General features: G+C 39.3%; 1 protein-coding gene across 10 annotated transcripts in view; it reads left to right on the top strand.

Annotated features, from left to right (window-relative positions):
- Positions 1-20,745, top strand: part of pdzd2 (PDZ domain containing 2) — a 98,211-nt gene that overhangs the window by 62,761 nt on the left and 14,705 nt on the right. For 7 of the 10 annotated variants that reach the window (XR_006378023.1, XM_044196121.1, XM_044196123.1 and 4 more), the window contains 10 exons: positions 958-1,075; positions 1,323-1,455; positions 2,739-2,826; positions 3,066-3,169; positions 3,850-4,015; positions 4,701-5,632; positions 5,835-5,979; positions 9,238-11,944; positions 14,101-14,218; positions 14,368-14,469. Coding sequence is in view for 9 of the 10 variants with exons in the window: in XM_044196121.1 (XP_044052056.1) it covers positions 958-1,075; positions 1,323-1,455; positions 2,739-2,826; positions 3,066-3,169; positions 3,850-4,015; positions 4,701-5,632; positions 5,835-5,979; positions 9,238-11,944; positions 14,101-14,218; positions 14,368-14,469 (4,613 nt within the window). In the remaining variant the exon portion in view is untranslated. The remainder of the gene's footprint in view (positions 1-957; positions 1,076-1,322; positions 1,456-2,738; positions 2,827-3,065; positions 3,170-3,849; positions 4,016-4,700; positions 5,633-5,834; positions 5,980-9,237; positions 11,945-14,100; positions 14,219-14,367; positions 14,470-20,745) is intronic. The other 3 variants (XM_044196125.1, XM_044196122.1, XM_044196124.1) reach the window with 2 other exon arrangements.

Below are 20,745 nucleotides of genomic sequence, written 5' to 3'. Positions count from 1 at the left end.
TTGGCCTATTCAGAAGAAAACAACATAGCGATTTGGATTTATTTCTCTTAAATTTACCACTTTCATCTTGGAAATTCTGAGTTTTTTCTGGCATTATTACCCCTCTCTTCTGGCTCCATATTTTTGGACAGGTAAAAATATATATGTAAATATGTGAATACAATTAGGATAATTCAATTATACACATGGGCTAGCTACATCTGAGAAACTGACCCATTAATCGAGAGTAACATTGAGTTAACCACAAAGATAACCTGCTCGAAGCAATTTAGAGATGCAGCGTAAATTGCCATGACACCTTTCGTAGTGTCATGGCAAGAGTTAATCGGGAAGTTAAACCCAATGTTACAAAGTTACTCCCGAAGTTACCTGGATAAGTCATTTACCTCGCTTCGTAGTACAGGCCTCTGGTCAGAACTGCTATAAATCACCTCTGTACTGTATTCCCTGTCGTCAAATGACCTCCGTCGGTCTTAGAGGCTGTGTTTGGTCCCGGTCCCGTGTTTGGCCTGCTCGCCTGGCTCCGGTTCTGGTGCTCATTCTGGCCCCGCTCCCCGACAGCATCCCTCGCTGGGTCCCCCGCCCCTGGCCTGAAAACTTCCTCCTACTGGTGGTCCAAGGCTCCCGTGCTAGCTTTGTAAACAAAACACCAAGACACCCCTGGTACTCCAAGCTTTCAGTCCTAGTCTACAGACCTGTTGACTCTGTAGGCAAACTGCAAGGGTTCCAGGAGTGGGTCTGTGAAGGTCTGAGATGGGCCAACACAAGGCACTCAAGAAACTTTATTACCACAGAGGTCAGGGCGACGGGTCTGTAGTTGTTAAGTCCTGTGGTCCTTGTTTTTTTGGGGATGGGGATGATGGTGGAGGATTTGAAGCAGGCTGTTACTGTTGCAGTGATGGCAAACTCGTTTTTTTAGAACACTTCTTTTCTGATAGTGAATGTTGATTTTGTTAGAGCCTGGTGTTGGACTTGGGATTGGAGTTTGCTGTCTGACCCTGGAGAACTCTGCTCCTGGCATCTACATCCATAGTCTGGCACTGGGATCTGTGGCCAAGATGGACAGCAGGCTCAGGTATAATCTTCAGGGTCATCTTTAAATTGGAAACTGATGGACGCAGGTGAAGTTAATATGCAGTCACACTGATACAAAGATACCAAATGAGTAGCATACTTTCATATGAGCTCAGTGATTAAAATTGTATTGATGAATCATTTATTGGCCATATAATGTGGAATGTATTTGTGTGCCTTTATATTGGGGTATGTACAAGGACAGGTCTCTGACAGTGTTGTGCTGACACCTGTGCTTCTTCGTACAGTCGTGGAGATCAGATTCTGGAGGTGGACTCAGTCAGTCTTCGTCATGCTGCTCTCAGCGAGGCCTATGCCATCCTCAGTGAATGTGGCCCTGGACTGGTCAGCCTCATTATAAGCAGGCACCCTAACCCCAAGGTAAATTTTGTCTCTATTTATATAGATTGATCCATTCTCTTTTAAGATATTCAGCATCCATGTAGTACTGAGCCCAAAAATCTGTAGAACAGCCTGAACTCTTGGGGGTCTCTTTTCAAAAACACACCAGAAAGTGTCCCACAGGGTACTTAGAGCATGTCAAAGAAATTCATGGCCTTGTTGTCTTACTGAAAAAAAGCCTCTCCCCAGTAGCAGTTTTATGTCAGACTGCACCAGGTTTTCCCTCAGGATTTAGCTGTGTTCATTTGACCCTCAACTTTCACAAGCCTTCTAGCTCCTGCTAGAGAGAATAATCAGAATCAGAATCAAAAATACTTTATTGATCCCCGAGGGGAAACTCTTTTGTTACAGCAGCTTACCTTTACGTGAGTGCACACAGGAATAGAAGTACTAGCAAAAAATATAATACACTATAATACAGGTCAGAAAATAAATTAAGTACCAAGTGGGTATAAGTATAAAATTTAAATTAAAATAAGTACAAAGTGGGTTTACCGGTTGATGATAATAATACGGTATAAAGTAATAGTGCATGAACTGTCAAGGTAAGTGTAGCTATTAAGATTATAATGAGACGGTGGATATTGCACAGCAGTAATAGAGGTATGAATAAATATCAATAAATAGGGAATAGTTGGGATGGTGGGTTTTTCATAATGAGAGGTAATTGGCCAAAGTCAAATTTTGGTCAGACCATAGCTTCTAGAGACAGTCTCTCCTTGAAGGCATGCGCTTTTTCACGTGAAAAGTGACGGAAGTAGTTATGTGAAGAGTGAAAAAGAGAGCTTGAGAGAGAAGTTCAAACCCCATCTACTTTCACACCCCAACACTGATTGTCTGTGTCTGAAAGTCACAAAAATTGTCGGATGAAGCCCCCTGTGATGTCAGAAAGGAGTTTTCAGACACCGTCAGACAATCTCACGTGCACTTTGCACACTTTATTGTGAGTATTGGCCATATTCGCAGGTGGCAAAACAGTGAGGGTTTATGTTACAGAAACAAAGACACAAACCCTCATCTGTTATTGCACACTTTTATGCTTCTACGTATTCACCATATGCCATATGAATGCATGTTCTTGTTTTTTTATAACAAGTGTCCTTTATACTTTTTATACATTTAATTCTTTTACATGCTCTACATTTTTTATGTAATATTTTCATATAATTCCTTAATTACTGTTATGTTTATTTGCCAGGGTAGTGTTGTTCCAAGTTGTTTCAGTTGTGATAATGCTCCTGCATCTCATTGTCTTTTCTCAGGTATCAGAACAGGAGATGGATCACATTATAGCTCGATCCACACACAGGGACAAAATGAGCAAAAACAGACACTCATCTCACTCCCAAGGTCTGATATCTTGACCTACATTTACATTTGAATTTGCTCTTCTTTTATTTATTCCACTACTGCAATCATTTTAAAAGGTTAACTTCGACATTTTACAGATCCATGTTACAGTACGAGCACAATATTTCAATGTGTAAAAGGAAGTTCAGCAGCATGGCTCAGATGCCCAAGTAAAATGTCTTTTATGCTCCGGGTATCTGATCTCACCTGGGTTTAACTGCCATGGTTGTAATCTGTAGGTCTGTCCTCCAAGAGCCCGTACCCAACAATGAGGGACAGGCAGGGAGAGGGCTCCCCTTCTCTCAGCTGGACCATGAAGAGATTCCTCGAGCCTGCCAGTAGAGTAAGAATTCATTCAATATTCATGTATTGTTGCTTATTTCTTACAGACACATCGCTAGGTTCTGTAACAGAATCTTAACTGGTACATTAGTATAAATCACTCACACAGGCACTTAACTTGTCATAATTCCAACAAAGCTACCTGTGACTTTAGGATGATGTATGGCATACAACATATTCCATTCTGAATGATGTTGATGTAATTTACGTTAAGTAACTGCATTTGTATTGTACCTGTTCCGTATTGTTTAAAGTATTAAAAAGTCATAAAAAAGTTTATTTACCAGACAAGTTTAAATTGAGATGTTGTTTGCTTGTTCTATGTAATCCCAAATATAGACGTTTATGGCCAAAATAATAACAGCATAAAATTTCTGAAAAAAAGGAGAAAGAATTAGAAATTTAATGTGAAGCATTACTGTTAATAAAGTTATGTTTAAATTAAGTGTTTCAATTGTTGATCAGTGAAATAGAGTAAAACCAAGGGACATCATATACCCTTTCATTTGACAGACATGAGTTGTGACCATTTTTTCTGCTTAGTTGCATATTTTAAGTTCAGCAATTAATTTGTTTGTTTACTTTTGCATAGCTTATGTGGAGAACTACTTCAAGGTGTGGTTCTGGTTTTCATCTTCCTTTCACTTGTTTTGGTCTTCTTCCATTTTCACAATTCTCTAGCAGGGGTCCCTGAGCTCAGAGACAGAGTTATCTCAATACTTCTCCCAGGACGTTTCCAACCACTCATTCCTGTCTGAATCCATGCCGATGGGCTCGAAAAGTGATGAGGCACTCCACCAGCAGAGCTGCAGTACCTCCATGGATGACAACTCATCACAGCCAAATGGTAAAATTTCACCCATTTATATGCCATGGAAGTTTAAGGCTGGTTCCCTGGGCAGAGATTAAACCTAGCTCTAGAGTAAAGTGACTTTGAAACCAGATTAACTGAAAATGGCATTCTTAGATATGGATTTAGCCAGTCTAGAATTAACTCAACAGAGACCCTGAAGGAAGATTTCAGTTACTCCAGGACTAAGGATGGGCTTAAATTAAACCTTAACCTAAAGGACACAGGTTTAACCTTTGTACACATGGATTATTTCCATGAAGAACAACAGCACCAGCCTCACAAGTGCGTACTGACAAGGGCAACTCATGCAATAGCAGTTTCTGCAACACATTTCTTGACCTGAGTATGTCCAGATGACAATAGTTTTATATCGCACAGTCTGCCTCTAAAAACTGACAGCATGAGAAAAACTTTACTCAATGATATTGTAAAATGAATTGGGATTTTTTAAAATGAGGGTAGTCCATCATAAAATGATGATCATCTGGTACCTTCATCTACCATTAGGTATACCAGAAGAATTATTAATTCAATAGCAGATGTGAACTGTCTTTAGTCTTAGTATTCTTTAGTATTCAGTGTTTGTTTCAAATAGAAATGACTGTTAATTTGTTAACTTAATTTGTAATCGTTGTTACCATATTTCTTTTTTCGATAAACCACATTATCTTATTCTCAGCATTCCCCCCCTCTCTAACAGAAGTGGAAAGTTGCCCTGTATACAACGCATCACAAGACAAAACCCCTGCCCCTCTTAATCACCATGTAGAGGCAGTTTGCCAGCCCATTGCTGTCTCTAGCCCCACCTCACTGCGGAGCCCACTTCTCCGTCAGCGACGGGTGATGTGCTTTGAGGATGAGCTCAGTGATGATGAGGACTCCGACAACGTGGCAACAAAATCTGACCCAGTTAACTTCAGTGATGCCCAAGCATCCCAAAATTCCAAAACTGATTCTGCAGTTGTCATAGCTACATCATTGTTAGATGGAGATGGAGACTGTGAAGATGGTAGGGATTTGCAGAGGTGTGGAAGCAATGATGTGACAACGCCACTCTATGGTAGTTTCTCACAGTGTGAGGAAGGTATTACCAATAAGTCTGAGTCACCTTTGATGCCTATCCGCTGCCCATTTGACGACAAAGCATGGGTGGCAAGCAGTATGAGCTCTGGGTACAGTAATTTGACCATCAATAGTGTGAACTATACAAGTCAAGATGATGGACAGTTGGAGTCAAAGCGCTCCCCCAAGCTTGAGCATAAAGCAGTGACGCGGGTCAAAAGTATGATGAGCACTGAAGCACCAAACCTGTCCCAGCAGCAAAAGTCCAAAGTTGATGAGCCCTCTCTAGGCTTGGCCCCATCCCAGCCCCCATTCCAGCCCCCAATCCATGCCACACAGTGTGGAAGAAACCCCAGGACTGCTGGTGGGTTGATACCCCTTCAGCACTGTAAGAAGGAAGATGCCAGTGAGCTTGTGGGTGTTTATACCTTTGACACTGTGACCCTTTGGAGAAGTGAGGATGAGTCATTTGGGCTTGACCTGGAGATTATGTCTTTCCCTCTGAAAGTTGTCATCGCTGGGTTACAGCCTGGAGGTGCAGCAGAAAGGGTATGTCGCATTGGTTTCATCTTTATACCAGTCCAATATGAGTGAATGGATACTTCAGACCTTATGCCAAACCTTTCAGTTTGAATTATTTCAAGAATAAAACATTCTTTGACATTTATTGGTATTTGTGGTATGAGTACTGGTGATTCTGTTGCTCATTGAAAAGCTAAATTTTATCTCTTTTGTTTAACCGTACTTTCAGGAATCTAGAGGCAAGCTGTGTCCTGGAGATGAAATTGTAAAAATTAGAGAAAAACTGGTGTGCTCCTCTAGCTACCAGGAAATCTGTGAGCTCATGCACAACCTTCCTAGGACACTGTCCTTGGAAGTTAAGAGACCAGTTTCAGGTAAGACCCTGATTTAGAATCACTTTATTCTGGAGTTATAGGTCATCCAGCATCATTGTGGATGCTGCTGTTGTGCATTTACCTTACTCAACATTTAATCTTTTCTTAGAACTGAGATGGGGTCCTTTGTGTGATTAGTTTTGCAACCCTAATGTTTAGAGCAGTACTTCCCAACTGGTGTAGCCTAAAGGTCCAGGTTTCGCTTTGGTCCGTGTTGCCATGACTGACAATAGCACTATGTCCAAAAAACACAGCCTCCTAGCACTTTCATTTTAATGAGACCACTGTGCTGGTATAGAATTTTATTCTGGCTTAGGTTTTGCCACAATGCAATATAATGTCATCTGGCAATGCACTTAGCCAATCAACATTGGCCTTATTCTAGTATAATTCTACAGTTTACTTTGCAATCTTTGTGACTGAGGAAAAAACTGAAATGAAATGAAATTGTCTTTGTTTTTGTCCAAAGACATGTGGGTTAGGTTAATTGGCAACTCTGTATTGCCTGTAAGGCGTGTATGTGAGAATGGTTGTCTCTATGTGTCAGCACTGTGATTGATGGGTGAGCTGTCCAGGGTTCACTCCGCCTCTCGCCCAGTGTCAACTGGGATTGGCTCCAGCCCCCCTGCGATCCTCAAGGATAAGTGGGTATAACTAATGGATGGATGAAATTAAATTGCATGTTTTTTAATATGCTACAGCATACATATCTTCACTTGTCCTGTGTTCGCCTTTGAAAAAAAAATCAGAAACCAAAAGGCAGAAATTTATATTTTATTTATTATTTTTATCATGATGCCTGAAAGACCTTGTCTTTGCATTAATTTGCCAGAATACCTTTAGTTCTCCATCTATATAGATGGAGAACTTGTTTCTATACAGCCAACAAAATGTCTTTAAACCATATTTGCATAAAGCATTAATGTCATTGTTCTATCGTAAACTGAGCAGACAGACACACTGACTAACAGCCAGACAGCAGCCTGCTACACAACACAAGAACCTCAGACCTCAGAAACAACAACCCACATTAGCTTTCCTGCTTAAGTCTCCTTCTTATCTAACTTACAAACATGAACACATGTCTTGTCCTGCACCTTAGCTTGTTGAATGAGCCACCCAATAAACACTCACCGGTGCAAAGTGCACTGCTAACATCAGTTTGCAGGCTACATATCCAATTAGCTGCTTAGCTGCAGCATGTAAATGTACCTACAAATATCACTTCTGTCCATTCAAATGATGGTCTGCTCCTTACTCTTCAACGCCACTGCTAACAACACACTGTCCGTCCATGACTTTTAAGCTACAGCACAAGCTTGTTTACTTTGTCTCTTGTTCCCCTGCTGGGGCTCAGCCTGCCAGCTGCTGTCAACAGACACTGACCCGCCCCTACAGCTGCTGAGAGGAAAAGGAACATTTCTGATATTTCCCCAAAGTCCTTTTTTTCTTCCTTTTAATGATGAAAAACTATTAACGTTACATTTAAAAAACATGTAGACATTATTTTTGACTGCAAAATGGATGACTAAATATAATTTCAGTTGGATTTGAATTTGTGGTTTCATGAAGTGTGCAGATGTTATTCGTTTCATCGATGCTGTTTTCCAAAGCCTTGCCAGTTGCACCTACATGTGATGTGGTGGTATATAATTACCCTTCTTTTAACTTTACAAGCCATTAGCAGCAGAATGCTACTCAGTATGCCTTTAAATAGAGCACCATGTCTTTTCCTTTTTTGCTGACCTAACATGTAGGATCAACCCTTCCTCACTTACTTCCCCAAACCAACCTGCAAGCATCTGGCTTTCTATCCATGGTGACTATCTTATGCAGTATATTTTACCTTTAGTTACACATAGTAGATTTACCCTGTAGCTTAACTCCCTGTATGCTTTGTATGTTTCATTTTAGAAATTGCTAATTTTATAGTAGAGTAGTGTACATCTTAATTTAGCGTAGCATATGTCGCTGTTTCTTGGGTACCAAAAGATTTTTATTAAGTTAAGTTTTATTCCCAAGTCTTTTTGTAAACATTTTCAACATCTACACATCAGTTATAAAATTTGGGATTGCTGGTGAAGGATTGCATTTAACTGAATAGGGATCTATTACAGTTTGATATGGTAAACGAAAACAAATAATATAATAGCAATATATCACTCATCTGAGTAACTTTTCCACAATGAAGACTAATTTTCCGTCAATTCATAATTCTGTAGTTGATAAACAGATGAGTCATTTTGTCTTCTTCTTTATGTCTTCCCCAGCTTAATCTGTAATATAATAGGCAGCAATAGAAGAACTACTCAGGTGACCTCCTGGAGCAACTACAGCAATATCTCTAATTAAGCCTTGTAATTTAGCAGCTGAATACAAATGAAAATGTGTACCTACATTTTCTGAACTAATCAATTCATTAATTTCCATCTACCCAACCAGACGTATACACCAACTTTTAGTCTTTGCTGCCATAATCTAACACCTATGATGCAACGTATAGTATGTAGTTACCGTGTTCTACTATGTTCTAATATGCCTACATGGCCACTCCTTATTTTATGAATCATCAGTGCAAATATAGAGAAGAATTGTAGGATGTTCTAAATCCATTACATGCCAATACATTTTATAATCCGATACTTCAATTTTAATAATGTAATAATTTTTTATAACTTTTCTTTGTTATATTTAGTCTTAGCTTTAGTTAACTATAGTATAGTTAGATTGCTAGGGAAAGAATATATGTTATGCCAAAGCTTTCATTTAACTTGATGTACAGTATTTCTACCTGTGATTTGAATTGTGCAGTTTGTTACTGCTCTGGTCTTGGAATATTAATTTGTTTAGAATTGAAAATTCAATTGCAATCAGCCCTCTCTCTGATCTTCCTGTTGCTTCCATTAAGGCTGTTTTGAGTTTGCCTGTGTTTGTTTGTTTATCAAGATATCTCATAGACTTTATAACCGTTTCATGGACTTTAGTAAACAGATAAAACTTGTATCAAAGAATCAATTGAAATTTGAATTAAAATTAATTTAATTTTGTGACTAATCTTAAGGTGAGCCACAACTAAATAACTATAGTATACGATATAACTACCAGATTTGGTGATTCTAAATGCTCTGGGTGTAGAATATTTCAAGTATTATTGTTTCGTGTATTGTCCCGTCATATGTCATGTCAAATGATTAACTCAACGCTTGTCTCTCTCATTCAGTCCTGACTGAACTGGTTACTTTTCATTTCTGGTCCCAGCTGTAGATCAACTGTCCAGTTTGATGTCATCAGGGAGCAGTGATGGAGTCACCAGACTGAACCCAGCCAGATCTGTTCAGGAGACATCTGATGAAGGACAAGTAATAAGTGCAAATTCAGGGAAGTCCAACCACACAACCCAAACAGACCATGACTTTCAAATACCCATCACCAACATAGATGACATTTTATCAGTGAGCCTTTGCAGTGATAAAAATACACACACCAAATCCCCCTACAAAAAACTATCTAATGAGCCTGCATCCTGCTGTTCAAGTCAACATACTGTAACCTTGTCTGAGAAAGCTGGCATTCAGGTTCCAATACAGTCCAGTTCCCTGGACTGTTCCATCTTGGATGCAGAAAATGAAAAAGATGCCATCCTCCCTGTGGAGACAACACATATGAACCAACTAAAAGAAAACAGCTCCTCTGTTTTCAATGGATCAAGTCCCGAAAGCCCTGATGCTGGTTCTATATATATGTACCCCGTAGGAGATGACAGTAATTCAAACAGTGACTCCACCACTGACAGCAGTGTAATGATCAATAAGATGACCGGCAGTGGTGGTAGTCTTCATGAGCCCTCCTCAGATGAGGAGGAAGTGGAGCTTTGTTCCTGCGATGCCCAACAACCTGCTGCTGGTGGACACTCTCATTTAACCCAGTCACCAAATGGATCTTCGTCTCTACAGCATGCCAGAAGTCAAAATACAAACCTGGATCAGACCTTTGATGTGCAGGTCTTCTCTGATGTCTCACTGACAAACAAAAAAACCTCTGTTACAATAACACAATGCTCGCAGCATTCTCAGTTATTAGGGGTCTTCCCTACAGAGCAATCATGTCAGTCTTCCAACCGTACAATACCTATGTCTTCTATAGAGTGCCACATTAATAGTGCCATTGAACCCTGTGACAAAGTTAAGGCATGTGTGGCATCTAGTTCTGGAAGCCTAAGCATTTACAGCAGCCCCTCCCCACCAGATACCCACAGTGTCACCCAGGGTTCTACTGCAAATTTACATGCAGATGCCTCACTGCCCTCAGATTTATTGAAGCATTTGAATACACAAACACCCCATTCACCATCAATGAAATCAGAGACCTCAGGTTCAAGCACTGGCAGATTGGATACAAGAGTGTCAGCATCAATGATAAACAAAGAAAAAGTCCTGGAGTGTAGAACTAATTTAAACCCCGATGCTAGATCCTTGCTTAAGAAGACCTCTGGGCTAAAGCTCCTTGTTAATTCAGACTGTCCTGTGTGGAATAGTAACTTTAAACTTCAGGTTGAAACTCAAATCAGACCAAACATTAGTGCTCCCAAACTGAAGGGCCTAAGTATTAAAAGTAAGAACAAACCACCGGCGCAGCCTCTCCATCCCAGGAGTGAAAGTCCAGTTCGTTCAAACACGTATGCAAACGCTTCCTTGAACCAGTCAACAAAATTACCATCAATGGCAACCATGTCCAGCTTTTTGAAGACCAATAACCAGCCTGATATGAACAGCTGCCTTACTTTGCCCAAAGTAAGTGACAGAAGGCAAGTTGCAGCTGAGCACAGCCCTTCAGGTGGCACATTACAAACTGTACAACTGGCCATGGAGAAGGACATCCATTTAGTCTCCAAAGCAACAGCCAAATCACACCCACCTGCCACTCAGAGAACATTTATAGAAGTTCGACTGTCTTCCTTATCTGGTTTATCATCACCAGTTATGGCACACAGTGAAACAGTTACTTCAAAAGACTCCAAACCCACTCAGAGAGGCACAGATGCAAGATTAGCACCTATGCTTTCTCCTGCCAACTCTACAATAGAAAAAACAAATGACATGATCAGTAACACAGAATTTAGTTCACTGTGTTCTACCAAAGAAACTCATTCCACCACAAGTAATAGCTCAAAACCCAGTACTATTGTGGAGACAAGTGAGACCTTGAAGTCCAATACATCCAGACTGTACATAAAGACAATGGAAAGGCAAAGCTTCTCCACGGACACTGCCTTGACTGCAGACTACAATCCCTTCTCTGTCCGACATAAGATAAAGTCCTTTGAAAACCTGGCTAACTTTGACAAGCCTGTGGCTAAAAGCAGTGATATTCAGTCCTATGGTCTGGTATATAGAGCCTCACTTAACCAAAAGATTGCTGGTTATATGGGCTTGGTTAATTCTAAGGACTGCCAGGCACAGAGTTTTAGTTCTTATGTGGAGAATCTAATCCCTACCACACCCTGCTCACCCCTTCTTGGCAAATCTCCATCCAACATTGCACCGATAAACCTTGAGCTTCCACATTCAAGTTGTATCATAGCTCCCCTGACTGAGGACAATCCTGAGGCTGAAGTTCAAAAAGCTCCAGATGGGACTGCACCACAGACCCCTCAGATGCGCCAGAGAAAACACGACAAACTTTTCCTCAGCAGGTTGCGACAGCTCAGGGCTCTCAGTATGCCTGAATTGGAAAAACTATGTACAGAGGACTTTACCAGAGGACATGGTACAGCCATAGATAAAACTGAGCCTGGCATCCATCCCAGTATACTTATGAAAGCCACAGTGACTGAGAGCTTTCCACCTTCTGCAGCCCTAACAAAAGTGAATGTGAACAGGGTGAGCCGAGGTGACCTGAGATCCACTGAAGAGACTCCTCAAGGAACCCCAGAGACCCATGGACAACAACCTGGCTGGTCCATCAGGTGGGGAGTTCAATTAAAACCTGCTCATTTTAAATCCTTATTTGAAGCACATTGAAGCCACTATGTGTAGGAATTGAAAGCGTCTGACATTGGCACCCCCAGTGGTTATATCAAGACATTGTGGCAGACTGCAATGAAGCAAAAACAGATTATAAAATGAACTTTTGGGGGCCAAAAAGTCTGAGAATTAATAATAATGATCTTGTGGTTTTACATGAAAGTCACAATGAGAATATTGTAATTTTATGAGAAAAAAGTCATAATATAATGAGAATGAATGCATAACATTTTCAGAAAAAGGTTTTCTTTTATTAGAACTGATAGTGACTAAAATAAATGTGCAATCATTTACATTTATTAATTTGTCAGACACTTTTGTCCAAAGCGACTTACAAATGAGGTACAGTCCAAGCCAGAGTAGTTCTAGTAATTCCAACCAGATATCAGGCAAGCCAACATCATCTGATAGACTTTATATTAAATTGTCAACGTGGGGGTGAAAATATTAACAATGATGAAGCCCAATCATTTAATTGTCTGTGAGCTTATGATAGTGAGGTGCTTATTGGTGAAGCCTTTAGTTAACTTTTTAGTCATACAAACACAATTCTATGCCAGAACTGTACCTCTCAATCACCTGTTGACTTTCAATTCATTCAATGAGTTGGTTATTCACAAAATATTAATATTTCCCCAAATTATTACATTTTTCTCATGACATTATGACTCTTTATCAAAAGAGTTTAACTTAATTCTTAAGACCTCCGAAAACCTATTTTCTCAATCAACTTCTTACTATGAATGATGGGGTCCTATGTGAGGACACAATTTTCTGCCAAACCTAAAAGAGTTTGGTTATTTCACATGAGAAATTTGCTCTCTTCCTACTTCAGAGTTTATCAGCATTTGAATTTAGTCCTGTTCAGTTCAGTCCTGATTAAGCAGATTTGCTGAGTTTTGAGTGTTACACTCTTAATAGATAATACCTAAGGGTGATTTTTTCACAGTCACTTTGGTTGTTGCATATTTAGCCATGAATATTTAATGCCATACAACAAAAGTCCCCGAAACCAGGTTTTCAGGGGCTTAAAAAAGTTTTATTTCCCAAAAGTGGCTATGATACTCAGACTGGAAATTCAGTCCAGGTTTCACATTTAATTATTTCATCAAATAAAGGAATTTATTTCAGTGATCATTAGAAACCAGTCTGGTACAATTAATGCAACAAGAGTATACAGTGACTAGTCTAATCTAGTGACAAAGTGAATATGCAGAGTAGCCTTTAGGGGTCTTAACTCCTTAAGCTCAGATGATTCCATCTGACGATTACTCAGTGTTAAAGCTGCTCAGTAGGTCTAAGCTGGATAAATTAAAATGATGTGCATGTATTTGAATACATTTCATTACAATCTGGGAACCAACCCCAAATCACATTCTGGAAGACGTAAGGTGAGTCCATGATAAGGAGCATTTTTCCAGCTATGTATGTCATGCAGTCTGCTAGAAGCCATTGTGGTGAACCAGATTACACAGGTAAATAATAACGGTTGTTTTTGACAGAAATGCACAAACCTTTTAATAAAACTGACACACATGCTAATTGTTAAGGCACCAGCCATTACTGGCCTTTTCTCTCCCATTTATCACTCTGAACAATCAGGCCCAATAATTTCATTCAGCACTACTTGGCGTAGACACTACAAATGTATGGAACTTGTTGCTGTTCAGGCTGTGCTGCCGATACACAAATTACAATACATAATGATGTAGTATCAACACTGCTTTGCATGACTAAAGTTGCTGCGATGTATAATACTGGTTGGGTGAAGGGCAGGCTTTTGTTTTCCAGCTGATAATCCTGAATCTTTGGCCACTGATTTTTTATATTGTCAGGATACATGCAATATTGTGTTTATTTTTTTATTTGTTTGGTTGTCTTTTCTTAATGATGAGGACTCAGATGGATTTCATAATGCAGCATTTGTAAGGAATATATTATTTTAGAAATATTGGTAAATATAAAACCAATATTAGCTATAGCTGTAGCTGCGAACATTTTGTCTGATAACACTCAAGATTGATTGTTTATTTGCTTGGGGCATCTATAAGATCGACATGACTTCAAATGTCTTCAATTTGACTCTTTTTTTCTACAGTTTAAAAGAGCTGGCTACTTCTCCTGTGAGTCAGTGTAAGCTGCAAACACTGCTGTCTTCCCTGACAATTAAATCATACATGTCGGCCCTGCTTCAGGGGGCCATGGCCCTGTCAGAGGTAACGCCATACTGCTGATACATACATTTGCAACATCCATTTCACATGTAATTTAATATCTAATGCATTCCGTAGACTATATTGTTTCAGTCCTACTTTTTGCATGTTTTTTTTTTGTCACATTGACTTTGTGTCTGAACTCTCTACAGGTTAACGATAACACTCACCTTGTTGTCCTGTATAAAGAAGAAGGCTCAGGACTTGGTTTTAGTATTGCTGGTGGCATCGACCTTGAGCAGAGAGCAATAACTGTAAGTACAGTATGTAGAGGCTCAGGAAGTCCACCAATCGGAAGGTTGGTCCTTGGGCAAGACACTGAACCCTCAAATTGCTCCCTTTGGTGTATGGGTGTGTGTGAATGATTAGTTAGTTTCTTTGGACTGATGAGCAGTTAGCATCTGCCATCAGTGTATGAATGGGGTGAATATGATGGAAGACTAGAAAGGCGCTATACAAGTAAAGTCCATTTACCGTTCAAAGTCACTGCTAAATAATGAGTAAAAATTAGAATGCAATGCAATAATCCAATTTGCATTTTCATTTCCACATACTCGTATGGGCGTTCTATGACCATATTAAAATTAAAATGGAAAAGCTGTTTGACATTTAATTTTCAAAGTCGTACACCGCTGTACAGTGGACAATATTCAAATGTTAATTCAAATTTGAAAATGCAATATAAACAATGTAACTTGATTTTCCATTTCTCATTTATGCAAGCAATATTTAAATCAATATGAAAATGAAAATAAAATTTTCTAACAATTTGGAATTGAAAATGAAAACTGCATTTGAAATTTCATTTTCAAAGACTTAACCTGCTGTACAGTGGACAGTATTCAAATGCAATAAGCGAAACAGCGCCCCTAGTCTATTACATTTACATGTCACCACACTCTTTTGGTGTCAAAATGAAAATGAAAATGCAATCTGTCAGTCCTCTCATCAAGGCGGGTCTTAGTTAGGACTTCACTTCCTCTTCAGTGACTTGGTTGGAAAGAAACTGTTTTCATGGTTTTGGTCCTGATGGACCGCAGCCTCCTGCCAGAGGGGAGTGTCTGTTTGTGTCCAGGGTGGGAAGGATCACGCGGGAAGGATCACGCCTGGAGTTAGTTTGATAATCAGCAGCTGGACATGTTTTACCCAACAGAGTCTGCATTAAGCTTAATCAGATTTTCTTATTTTTGAACGTGTCATGTTTGGAGGAGTCAGGGTTGCTTCATTGTCTGCTTACATCTGACAGTCCTTTCACAAACTTCTCCGTGCCTAGCGAGCAGTATAACACCAAAGCATCTACATGTACAGTGGTGTGAAAAAGTGTTTGCCCCCTTCCTGATTTCTTATTTTTTTGCATGTTTGTCACATTTAAATGTTTCAGATCATCAAACAAATTTAAATATTATGAAGGTTGAAGGTCCACCTCTGAATGGCTGAAGAAGAACAAAATTAAGACTTTGGAGTGGCCTAGTCAAAGTCCTGACCTGAATCTTATTGAGATGCTGTGGCATGACCTTATTGGATTCTGTTTTCCATTAATAATAACAACCTTCATTTAAAAACTGCATTTTGTGTTTACTTGTGTTATCTTTGACTAATATTTAAATTTGTTTGATGATCTGAAACATTTAAGTGTGACAAACATGCAAAAAAAATAAGAAATCAGGAAGGGGGCAAACACTTTTTCACACCACTGTATATTAAGCCTTCATCTGTGCGCCCATAAATATGGCTATTGTGACTATGGGTCATGCTAACTTTGCACTCGCCATCTTCTTTTTAGAGATTTGGGTAAACGAGGACTCTCACAACAAGGTATATCGGGGCAAGCTGTGCGAGCCTCCAAAAGCTTTCCAAATAAACAGAATTTTCATTTGAATCATTTCAGATGCTTGTCTCCTTGTCCGACCGAAAGCAAACAAAAAGTACAGCACCTGAAATGGCCATTATGGTTAACTGCATACGGATCTTGCACACGGGTTTGTTTACATGTCTCAGGCTTTGTATCACTGTCCATTTAGCATGTGAGAAGTCGTAGCAAATTAAATAAAATGGTTTGTGCCTGCAAGTTTCCAAATTGCAAGAATAAAATGACAAGAAACACACTGCAATTTTCATCGAGTACCGCTGGACGATAAAGAGAGACTTCAGTTATGGCTAATTGCTCTGAAAATTGACCCAAACACTAGGAACTCTAAGATGTCACATTCTTTTTAAATTTGGATTTTTTTTTTTTTTACCTGGGCTTACCTTATCGAACACTATTCTGATTTTTCTCTAAGCTACAGCACCCCCTCATAGTTTAAGGTGGGAGATGTGAGCAAGTGGCAAGTTCACTATGTTCCCCAAGCTCTCTTTGCTTTACTAGTCTAAAAAAATAAACAAAATAAACTCACAAAATGTCAAGAAAAAATTATCCTTACACCTATTTCCCTTATTAAACAGAAAAATACAACCGTACACCTTCTGAATTCAAGTTTAACACATCATAAAACACACTACATTCAAACTCGACAGAAACAAAATAAAACTCACCAAAACCGTCTTTGTTAGGCTTTCCACTGTTCAAACAATCACCAACTCTGGTTTGGTTGAAATAAACCCTTAATTCATAGAGTTATACATGAAAATATTCTGGCTCTGTTTGCTCTTTTACCCTGCTGCCTCTCTGTGCCCTTGCTGCCCTCTTTTTGCTACTGGGTTAGCTCGCTGAACTAGATTCTGTCGCTGAGGAGTGGCTCTCACTTGTTGTTCAGAGGCAGACCATTAAATTAGCCGATATATTTGTTCAATCGCCCAACCCTAGTGGCTGCGTAGGATTGTTTCCGACTCATGTGATCCAAACATTTCCAATAACTCCAGAGCGTTGTAAAGTCCAAAAGTCAAAATTTATTGAGAAAAGATAGATATTTGTTCCATATTTGTTTGCGTTCAGCCTTTCAAAAACAACAATTTCACTGCAGTCAAAAAACTGTTTGCTCTCCCGCTTGCTGCACATAAAGGGAGGCTGCACCTGTATTAACGGGGTGGTCTAGCAGCAATCTAACAGCACCGTAAGTGACAAGTTATATTTGTTAAAGAAAGTTGATTTAATAAAAAAAAAACGAATTTAATCCGATGAATCACTTTATTCAAATTGAAGATTTTGTTCGAGGGCATTTCTTTCTTCTTTTTTGTACGGTGATGACGTCATAAAATAAAAATGAAAAGACAGACATTCAAAGCTTCATTCGAAAATCTCAAGAAAAGCTTCACATGTAAAAAAATTACATTCGGTACAGCACTAAGTAGACTAATTGCACATTAGACACAGTATTGAAGGCTAGACAATGACATACATGCTACAATGACTTCTATCACCAGCAGCTCAGGTTTTACGTTGCCTTTTTGTTTGTTTTTTACACAAACACTGTCATATACTGTGTACCCTGGTGAAATGTCAGGAAGGTATGAAAAAACAGATACCAACCAAGCCTACTCAGCTACCATTGTATTTTTAGATTATAGTGGGTCAAGGAAAATGTAGAAAACAGGTCCCACTCTTTGCAGCAAAAGTTTTCCTACTCAGTCGGCACAGGAGACCAGTTTCCTGAGTGCCGATTCCACAGTCACTGTTATTGAATCCTCTTCCACAAGTCTTGTCTGTCTATCCTAGACTCCATTGCCCCTCTTAAGACTAGAGCTAGGAAGACCAACACAGACCCCTGGCTGAAAGAATCCACATGCTCCATTAGAAGGGACTGCCGGAAAGCTGAGTGTAAGTGGATAAAAGATAGACTGCATGTCTCCTATGAAATGTATAAGGAGCTTCTAATTAAGTATCAATCCTCTGTTAAAGATGCAAAAGCAAAATAGTCTCTCAGATATCATCAACAAGAGCAGTCATAACTCCAAGATGCTGTTAACTATAAACTATAAACTATAAACTCCGTAGTTAACCCCCCTGCTCGCTCCACTACAAATTCCTCCCCAGTCAGCTGTTAACAGTTGAAAGACTTCTTTCTAAACAAAATTGGCAACTTTAGGTCAAATATTTCACACCCTATCAAAGATTTCTCACTGGCTATTGAGGAAACTCCTGCTTTTAATAAATTCCGCCCAGTCTCTTTACACCTGCTTGGATGCATAATTGCAGGCATGAAGCCACTAGCTGTCATCTTGATATATTTCAACAAAGCTCCTAAGTGTCATTTGAAGCAGTTGGTCCTAGCATACTGATGATTTTTAACAGTTCTCTAGCCATAGGTACAGTCCCGTCTTGTTTTAAGCATGCCGTAGTTCCTCAAGAAGCCTGGTCTTGACCTGGCTATTCCAAATAATTTTAGGCCAATTTCTTTCTTTTTTGTGACATTTTTTCTTTATTTGGACAGTAGTTTACACAGTCGTCTTTCCATTAGATACCTTCACAGAGTCATCCATCGTTTCAGCTTTTTACAGTATAATTATAAAACACAAAAATAGAACATGTGGTGTTCATTTGAAGTAAATAAAAAATAATAATACTAACCTCAAATTTAGTTTCCTGGAGACTCATGGAGAAGGTGATACTTCCCATATTATTATCATCAACCGGTAAACCCACTTTGTACTTCACACTTATTTTATTTTATTTTATTTTATACTTATACCCACTTGGTACTTAATTTATTTTCTGACCTGTATTATAGTGTATTATAGTTTTTTGCTTAGTACTTCTATTCCTCTGTGCACTGATGTGATAGTGAGCTGCTGTAGCAAAAGAGTTTCCCCTCGGCGATCAAAAAAGTAATTCTGATTCTGATTACAAATAGTCCATAGATTATATCATACAATCCTCTATAGATGGGGTATCCGGCTTACGCCATTTCTTTCTAACTGCTTTTCTGGCAGCAACACTCAATATCCCAAATAAGTATTTTGTTTTAATACTTGTGGATGTTGAGTGTGGAAGCCCAAAAAGGAGTTCCCAATTGAAAGTAATGTTTGTCCCGAATATAGTCACTAATTCTGTGTGGATGTCACACCAAAAAGGCCCAAAAAATGAGGTGGTAATGATTGGCTTTCTGGGAGCCACAATTCTTCCAACAGCTGGAAGAACCCAAATGAAGGGACTTCTGAACAGGTGTGATAAAATATCTACTAAGACTCTTCCTGCCAAATGCTCTCCATGAGGCTGAGCTTGATATCTTCCATTGAAAAGCACAATACTTAATAACTGTTGGTTTCCCTTTCCCATTTTTGCTTAATGTACTGGTACTGGAAATCCCCTATATAGTCTTGAAATTACTTTAAGCCCCGGATCTATCTTATAGGCACTAATAAAAACTTTCAACAGGTTGTTTTCAAACACCTTTTGAATCTCTAACATAGAACTGTTTGTGATGGCATACCTGAAGGAATAAAAAAAAGTCATTATGTAACCCATATAGCTTTTTCAATGCCTGAAAATCATTCAGTGTCCCCAGATGAAGAAACGTACAGTATGAGGAGAGGCTCCAATTAGGTCATCCCTTGTAAGCCGCATCAGCACCTTCCAAGAATTTTTATCTCTTCAGATATTTATAATTTAATAATATTCTGCCATGTTTTCAGAGAGTTGATCCACTTATTACCTATTTCCATTAAGTTTTTAATTAGTCTGTTGTCCCCCAATCGTGCCTGAATTGGGACTATACCTGCCATGTTCTGTTTTCCATCTCGCTTGGTAATCAGAATTGCACCCACAAAAAAGAATCCTCAATTGGTCCAATATGCAGTAGTCTTTTAGCCAGGGCAGTGCAAATCCTCCCTTCTTTGCCGATTGAAGGGTTTGAAATCTTATTCACGTTTTTTTCCCTTGCCAAATGTACCGCAAAATTAATTTAACCCATTCATTAAACTGTTTATCATTTATTTCAATTTGAAGAGTCTGAAACAAATATAATACCCTGGGCAAAATATGCATTTTTTCATGCAATTTGTGACTCAAAACTTAACATTGGGATTAAATTCCATCGCTTCATGTCTTCCTTTGTCTGATTTAACAGGTTAAAATTTAAGGCATACAATTTTGTTAGATCTTTTGGGATGTTGACTCCTAGGTATCTAATGTGATCCAATTCCCAGTTTAGATGGATGTTAGAGCTTATGATCTGGCTAGGCCTGCAATTAAAACTTAGAACTTAGACGGTGTTATGGACAGAGTAGGCCAGAGACACCAAGATGAGACACAGGTAGTTTTATTTCACACGAGGTAAACAGACAGTGAGTAGATGGAACTGATACCATCCTTTGGCTAGCCAAGGTGGAGATCCGAGGTAGTAGACACACACACAGGAGACAGGAGACACACTGGACAGGAATCTGGAGCGCAGGAGAAGGGAAGACGCTTGTAATTGCGAGGTAGGAGTCCGAGCCATAGTGTTGGCAAGATACAGAGATCTGTCCTAGTTGCGAACGAGACCAGACACTGACTGAGGTGGTTATATACTGGGATGATGAACTGCAGATGAATCTCAGGTGTGTGATTAGCGACAGGTGTTTCTGATTAGTATTCTGGTGAAGGGGTGCTT

The sequence above is a fragment of the Siniperca chuatsi genome, linkage group LG5 (assembly GCF_020085105.1).
Source record: "Siniperca chuatsi isolate FFG_IHB_CAS linkage group LG5, ASM2008510v1, whole genome shotgun sequence".
In the NCBI taxonomy this organism is placed as follows: domain Eukaryota; kingdom Metazoa; phylum Chordata; class Actinopteri; order Centrarchiformes; family Sinipercidae; genus Siniperca; species Siniperca chuatsi.
This window is presented reverse-complemented; position numbering and strand designations above follow the sequence as displayed.